The sequence below is a fragment of the Penaeus chinensis genome, chromosome 20 (genome assembly GCF_019202785.1).
Source record: "Penaeus chinensis breed Huanghai No. 1 chromosome 20, ASM1920278v2, whole genome shotgun sequence".
Taxonomy (NCBI): Eukaryota; Metazoa; Arthropoda; class Malacostraca; order Decapoda; family Penaeidae; genus Penaeus; species Penaeus chinensis.
In genome coordinates this window covers 2,535,713-2,543,212 of record NC_061838.1, presented here as the reverse complement: position 1 = coordinate 2,543,212, position 7,500 = coordinate 2,535,713, and the positions used below count along the sequence as shown (strand labels likewise).

The window sequence follows — 7,500 nt, the reverse complement described above, 5'->3', positions numbered from 1 at the left end:
GTGAGGAATAAGAAGACCCCCCTCCCCCCACCATAAAAAATAGGAATAGTTAGAAAGCAGGAAAATCTATGAGAGTATTCTGGAAAATAATGATGATGATGATGATACTATTAACAGTAATATGTAAAAAAAATCCAAGGAAAAAGATTATAGTCGTAAGAATAAATAGCACCATATACTATATTTTTTATTTGTTTCAGCTGCACAATGGCATGTGGAGGATGGGAAGGAGGTGTTGATCCAGGCCAGCTCGAGGCACGTCTGAGAGCGGGAATTGAAGCGGACAGACGCTACGCAGCGGAAAATTCTGCCAAAATCCGTGCCATCCACTCAGCTCCTACCTATGATGAGTTTAGACAGCTTGTGTTGGGTGAGGAGACGTCTGTGTTGTTGTTTGCAACATACCTGTTGGACAAACTATTTTGATATTTTTGCCTTAAAGTAATCCCTTGATTTAATGGATTTAATCTGTCTATTAAATCAAGGGTAATTTTTTTTTATTTTTTTTTTAATCAGATATTTATATAGCTTGCTATAGTTTTTATTCAATATCTGAAAGGAGAGGAGAAGGGAATCCCTCAGCTTCTAATTCTTATAAGACAGTTGTGTTGTCTGTTTGCATGTAGACGGTTGTGATGCACAATTAGCTGGGACTTTCCTTCTAGCCCTTTGAAATGCCGGATTTCTACTTTTTATTATGTATTTATGAAATTAATTAAGAAATATGGTTTGGAGGCAATTAGTTGTTGCAGTTTATTGGTTGTTGAGAAAAAGGTTAAAAAATCTCTCATAGCATGAAAGGCAATGGAGAGGAAAGCAAAAACCTTCCTCTATTGTTCCAAGCTCAACACCATGTGGTTCTCTTGGTCATAGAGAGTTAGAGAATGCATCCAGCTTTAGTTCTTTGCCACTTTGGTATTATATTAAATTATGATTGCATTGAATTGAAAAAAATGTAGGTTGTATTGGACAATTTAAGGATCTGCTGTTGAATATGAAATTAGATAATTTAGGGTCAGTTTGCTGCATTTAGAAATATCTGTGTACTTATTCTTTATAATTATACCATTATTTGTTCTTTTGTCTTGATTAATTAGATTCAATGCCATTTTAAAATATTTTGATAAGGGATTTTATACATTTTATTGTTTACATAATCTGTGGTAGTCTGTATTCAGAATCTGTAAGAGTTTTCTTAGTGTAACTAAAATTTAAGGCATGTTATTCACAGTGATAATAGTGTAACAAAAGTACTCTCTATTTACCTAATGGGTACCCAGAGATTTCAGTTTCACTGTACCAAGTAGATGCAATTTTAAACATCAGAATCTTAAAGTGTTTATCAAGTACTGCAGAGAAGTGTTCTTATATTTCTGCATGAAGATTTTCATTTGTAAAAATATATCCAAAATCTGACACCAATTTCAGGGACCCACTTGAAGCCACTTGATCGAAATGACAAGAATAAGGTTCGTCCGTCCATTTGGAACTCCATAGCATCTTCGGCAACAAAGAAGTGTAGCAAACTAACACCCCATGATACTGAAAATTCTGTATATCCTACTGATGTTCAGTATGTGAGTACCTATTTGTCTGTGAATAAATGTTAAATTAAGAAAGTTTTATGCATTTTAGAATCTCTTTTATCAAAAGTAATGTAATTTAGATTTATGAAAATGCACTGACATAGCCAGGATTTTAGGTAGAAAGGGTTAGGGGAGTGCATATTACTTTTATAGAAAAAGGATCCATAACACTCCTTATGCATTTTGTGGGACTTGACTGCATTGTTCACTATTGTGTTTTACCAGTGTCATATGTAAAACATTGGTGATAAACATTAAGTTAACAAATTACAAATCTTAATCAAATGCTACCTGGAGAATGTAGCCTTCACTAGAGTATTGTTATGGGAAATGTTGCTACACATAGATGGCTCCACAGCGCTTAGCCACTAAGGAGTCAATTAGAAGACTTTGTGACAGCACCAACTTTCATCTTTTCTTCAGCTTTCAAGATTATTTTTTCTTTTTACTAATGCCATCAATATCAGTGCTGCTATTATTAACATGAACATTACAATTATTGTAGTTTTATTTACATTATCAATAAATTAAAAGAAAATATTTCCAAAAATGTAGGAAAAGGGTAAACAGGTGTGATAGGTAATACTAATATGTGGCTCATTGGTGACTAAGTACTTATAGAGTCACATACATGTAGACAATTTAGAAACTAAACACACATGGTACGTACATGCCATCCCTGGCAGCATGGGGGCATGCCACCACCCCCCATGTCAGTGGAGATATATGACTATATAAATAAGCATGTAAGTATTGGTAAACATCCCAAGTAAAAAAGTTTATAAATATTAGTACACACACAGAAGTGCACACATGCAGACACACATCACACACACATGCACATGTAAACACACACACACGCACACGCACACGCACACGCACACGCACACGCACACCCACACGCACACCCACACGCACACGCACACGCACACGCACACTCACACACACACTCACACGCACACGCACACGCACACGCACACGCACACGCACACCCACCCACGCACACACACACACACACACACACACACACACACACACACACACACACACACACACACACACACACACACACACACACACACACACACACACCACCCACACACACCCACATGCATACCCACACGCACACCCACACGCACACCCACACGCACAGACACGCACACACATGCACACACATGCACATGTATATACATATGTATATATGTACGTATATACATATGTAAATAGAGATATATACACATAAATATCAAAATGTAAATGTAATAGATATATATATATATATATCAAAATATAAATATATGTGTATATATATGCACACATACTTACAGAAACATATGCATATATATTAATACAATTTTTCCACTGGCACACATTTGTATATGCTTTTTTTAATCATTTTGGTAGAATGATGTAAGATATATCCCAGCATTCATTTAACGCTTTATTCTTCAACAGGATGTAAACAATCCACCCAGTACAACCGAAGGCCTTGTCCAGCTGTGGGAGAGACTGGACCTTGCAGAGAGACTGGAACTGCTAAGGAACCTCACAGCACAGTCTACAGAGAGGTTGGCTGGGGGCTTGGTGGCTGGGGGTCTTTTGGGAGACGCAATCACCACCCTGCTCGCATTCACACCAACCGTCAGTGATGTCGTTATGGTGGTCAATATGCTACAGGCTCTAACACTGGCTAAAAGGTTGGTAGATAGGTTTTTATTCTCTGTCTTTACGTAGTAGCAGGTTTTTACATTTTGTGTATTCGTGGATAAGAATTAACCCCATTGGATCCGGGTGATGTGACTGTCATGTCATGAAAAAATTTGGCTTGAGGGCTGGGCGACATGAACATGCCTTCATGGAGATATTTGGCTGAGGTCTGGGGTGATGGGAATGACTCATTATGAGCGCAAAGGTCTTGGAGGGGAATAGCCCCAGTGGGAATTTCAGAAGGTGCTTTTGCATTATTTCCATCGGTAAACAATTGTACTATGACTGGAAGACTGCTGCTTCAGGTCCAGGGAGGACAATATATCCATAGGATCCTATTCCTGTCTGCCATCACTAGCAGTGAAGGGTGTACCACAGAAAATGAATATTACAATAACATTTTTGAAGATGACACAAATAATAAAATGAAATATTACTTATTGTTATTGTGTTGAGTTATAGACTTGGAGAAATGATATGGAGTCACCATTCATATAAGCTTCATACCCAGATTTTTTAACCCGGATCCAATAGGTTAAACTTTAAACAGTTTAACCTATTGGAAGAAATCAACAGTTTGTTTATTTCTTCAGATTATTAAAATTTAATACATTGATTTTCTTTACTTTTGGTAGCTGTTCACTTTTAATTCAGTAGTTTGAATGGATATATCAATTGATTTTTTTTTTTTTTTTTAGGTTCACCCTGAGCGTAACCTTAGTGTGTGGAGAGGAACGATGGGCATGGGGACGCCTGCTGGAGAAGCTGCAGCTGGCCATCTCAGAAAGGCCACAGGATCTGGCTGAATTAAATGTCACCGAGTGGACTCTGGCCCAGCTGAAGCTCAAGTTTAACCTTTAGAGTATTCACTCTGAAATAGTACAGATGTTCATGTCTTATTTGCAATATTTATGTTATGTACTTAAGAAGATGTTGCTGGAGTAGTTGGTAAGTTGTAACTTTTTTATGGATTTTCATCCCTATGAAATGAAGAGCTTTTCTGATTACCGTCAATTAATTTTGCTAGCAGTGAAAGGATGATCATATGTGGAATGGTACAGTATCTATTTATAACAGTTCATTTGTGTATGTAGTGTTTTGAAGGATAATGATATCTAGTACAGTCGAAGCTCAAAAACCTAGATGTCAAAGTTAATTTTATTTTTCAATAACTTGTAACATGTAGGGTCAGTTTGTAAGTTTGCTTTCCCTTAATTCTTTGCATATACAGTACATGCTTTTCTTGGTACACATTTTGTCAGTTTGTTGATCTGCTTTGTACCAAAAGACTCAGACTCTATAGATTATACAAATGTGAGATCTTGAAATTTAAAAGTACCTTCCAAGATAAAATAAAAAGTATATGCTTTAAGGATTTTGTAAAAAAAAACAAAAAAACAAACAAAAAGGAAGGGGGAGGAAATGCAAGAATGTTGCAAACACTAAGCAAAGAATGGGTATGTGAATCCGAGCTGAGTGATGTATTATTAGAAGTCCATTGATTTACAAAAGGAAGGAAGGGGGATTTATATAAACACGCAGAATCTACTAACATTTGCAGCAACACACTTTTTGTTATTGCATTCTGATTTTCAGATTTTTGAACTTTGACTGTAAGATCTTGGTTTTCTTATTTTTATAAGCTTTATGTTTGAGAAATAACATCATTGGAAGATAGTCTGAACAGTGACTTTTTCTACAAGATTGAATGTGTGAATGTTATTTATAGGGGAAATAATTCATTGCATTTTCATGTTCTCATACAAGCTGAGGCTATATTCATATGTGTTTTGTCCTGTTATATATTTTGTTGCATTTCTTGTTACGAAACTTTACCAATAATCAGACCTTGGATTTTCATGCAGGGAAACTGACCTACATGCATAAGTAGTTCGCAAGAAGTTTTACTAATCAGATTATTATATAACTGTATATACACTAAAAATTCATGCAATTTTGGTCTATTCTGTAGCAGGTATAATTTGAACATGAACACAAGTGAAATCTGAAAAGAATAAAAGGTATGTGAAATCAGGTATACCTATAATAATTACTGTCATGTAATATCAAAGATACCTATCATTAATAGAAGTCATGTAAAACTTAGATATAACAACCATTAGGTACATGCCATCAGGCAGAAAAAACATAAGCTTGTCTTTTTGGTGAAGTTTCTCACCAGAACATGGTAGTGTTTCTTTTAAACAGCAATAATAGAAAGAGATTGGATTCAGTTCTGATTAACACTGCTGGAGAATGTTTTTACAGCTTAGGGATAAAAGCCAATTTTCACATTGGTAGAGAAGGATGTTCATATCAGAATTTATCTGACTTTAGGACCCAAAGGCTTAGGGCACATAGGAATAAAGGCCAAAGAAAAAATCATATGAATGGTTATAAGGGCTATCCTATCAACCCTGACAGTTAAACAAACATTATTTCTACCACCATTGTAAGTGCAGTATAGCTATTGTAAAAGAGCAAACTAAGGGATAAACTCATGTTATGTATGAGATATCAAGATATGACATGATTAACTACAGAGGTAAACTGCAAACAATTTGCCTTCACACAAACCCTTTACCAATATGAGAATCATATGCCTGTAAATCTGTGTAAAAAATTCCTCCAAGTTAGTTGTCTTGAGAAAGTTGAGAAAATATTGCTGCCATTGCTACTACTTGTGTCAGTTTCTCAGTCACATGCTTGGAAAGTCATGGTTAAGATGTAGATTTCTTTATAAACAGCCATTATATTCATGTCCTTTTGATGGTTGGTCATTGTTTATATTTCATACTGTGTATGAGATTTGGCCCAATCGTCCATCTTTTACATATCTTTCACCTTGAAGTATTTTTGAGTATGGTGTTCATCTTCATCACACTGGAAATCCATTGTTCTCTCCTTTCTCATTCTCACTCTGCCTGTTATGTATATTAGCTGCCATGTATAATAACAGATCCTTTGGTAATTTTTCTATTTTTGTGTTCAATACTGTGATCATTTCCATGTTTAGTGGGATATTTTGATATCAAAGAAAAAAATAATAATGTCTGAAACAAATTCATTAATTAACAATAGCCAGGACCTGTTAAAAACTTTTCATACCCTTGCTACACCTCATGTGATGAAATCATATATTTTGGCAGTATTACACATAGTTATTTTTCTTAAAGCAGTGTAAATGTGACTCATGGGTAGACAGTACCAAAGAGCATTACATTATGAGGGTGACAGGCTGTAGGGATTTTGATGGTATTGCAAATCTGATGATGAATAAGTAATATTAAGTAGAATTTCACTAAAGAGTTCTGGCTTCCATAGCATTTAATTTTAATGCATATTAGCATAGGTTGATAATAGCTAAATGTTGTGAATGATACAGCCCATATAATACCATCTAGTACTCAGAATGGGATATGTATATTTGTTTCCCCATTGCACAAGTTAAAGACCATGGTCTCACCAAGACATTTTGCTTTATAGATGAAAGATGAAACTGCCTTGCACTTCTTCCATTGTTATCACACATGACCCTAAAGCAAGACAAAATGGTCCAGCATTCAAATGATTTGTTGATTATTTGAGTGGAGGAAACCAAAACTTGTTCAAAGACTCGTAATTTATGTGGGAAATAATGATAAAATGACAGCACTTTAGTTATAAATACCTTCTCAAAGTTTAGTAACATCTTAACAAGAGGTTTCATATGTAATGCCTGCTTCTTGCAATTTCAAAAACTGTTCTTATGTTTTTTATAATCACTTCTGGCTTTGCTTAATAGCAAAATAACCACAAATGTCAGTGGTTTATTTCTTATTATGAGGATAATTGTATATTCTTTTATTTTTTTATCATATGATGGCAGAATAACCACAAGGTGCAGTGGCTCATTTTCTTTTATTATGTGGATAATTGTAATTTATTTGGTTTCTTTTTCATATTGATATCACCCCACATTTTTCATCAATATGTAAATTATTGAAGATTGCCTTTGTAATGCCAGTTACTTTGTTCAACAGTAAATTTCTAATATCACTTCTGTGCCAGTTACATATAGACCCAGTCTGAAATTGTCTTTTTAATATTTATTTTAGTCTAATTCTGTTTTCCAGGATGTCAGAAAATTACATTTTTCAATCTAATGCATGTAACTTTTTTCATACTGATCACAAGACACATTTCTTGTTTTTGGTGTCATTTCGGT

The 7,500-nt window shown here is 35.0% G+C and overlaps 1 protein-coding gene across 1 annotated transcript in view; it reads left to right on the top strand.

Moving 5' to 3' along the window:
- The window catches only part of LOC125036101 (coiled-coil domain-containing protein 103-like), a 10,958-nt gene that overhangs the window by 2,301 nt on the left and 1,157 nt on the right, over positions 1 to 7,500 (top strand). The window contains exons 2-5 of the mRNA XM_047628509.1: positions 201 to 370; positions 1,429 to 1,577; positions 3,042 to 3,283; positions 3,992 to 7,500. The exon at positions 3,992 to 7,500 is cut by the window's right edge and continues 1,157 nt beyond it. Of these exons, the coding sequence (XP_047484465.1) occupies positions 208 to 370; positions 1,429 to 1,577; positions 3,042 to 3,283; positions 3,992 to 4,154 (717 nt within the window). The 5' untranslated portion in view covers positions 201 to 207 and the 3' untranslated portion in view covers positions 4,155 to 7,500. The remainder of the gene's footprint in view (positions 1 to 200; positions 371 to 1,428; positions 1,578 to 3,041; positions 3,284 to 3,991) is intronic.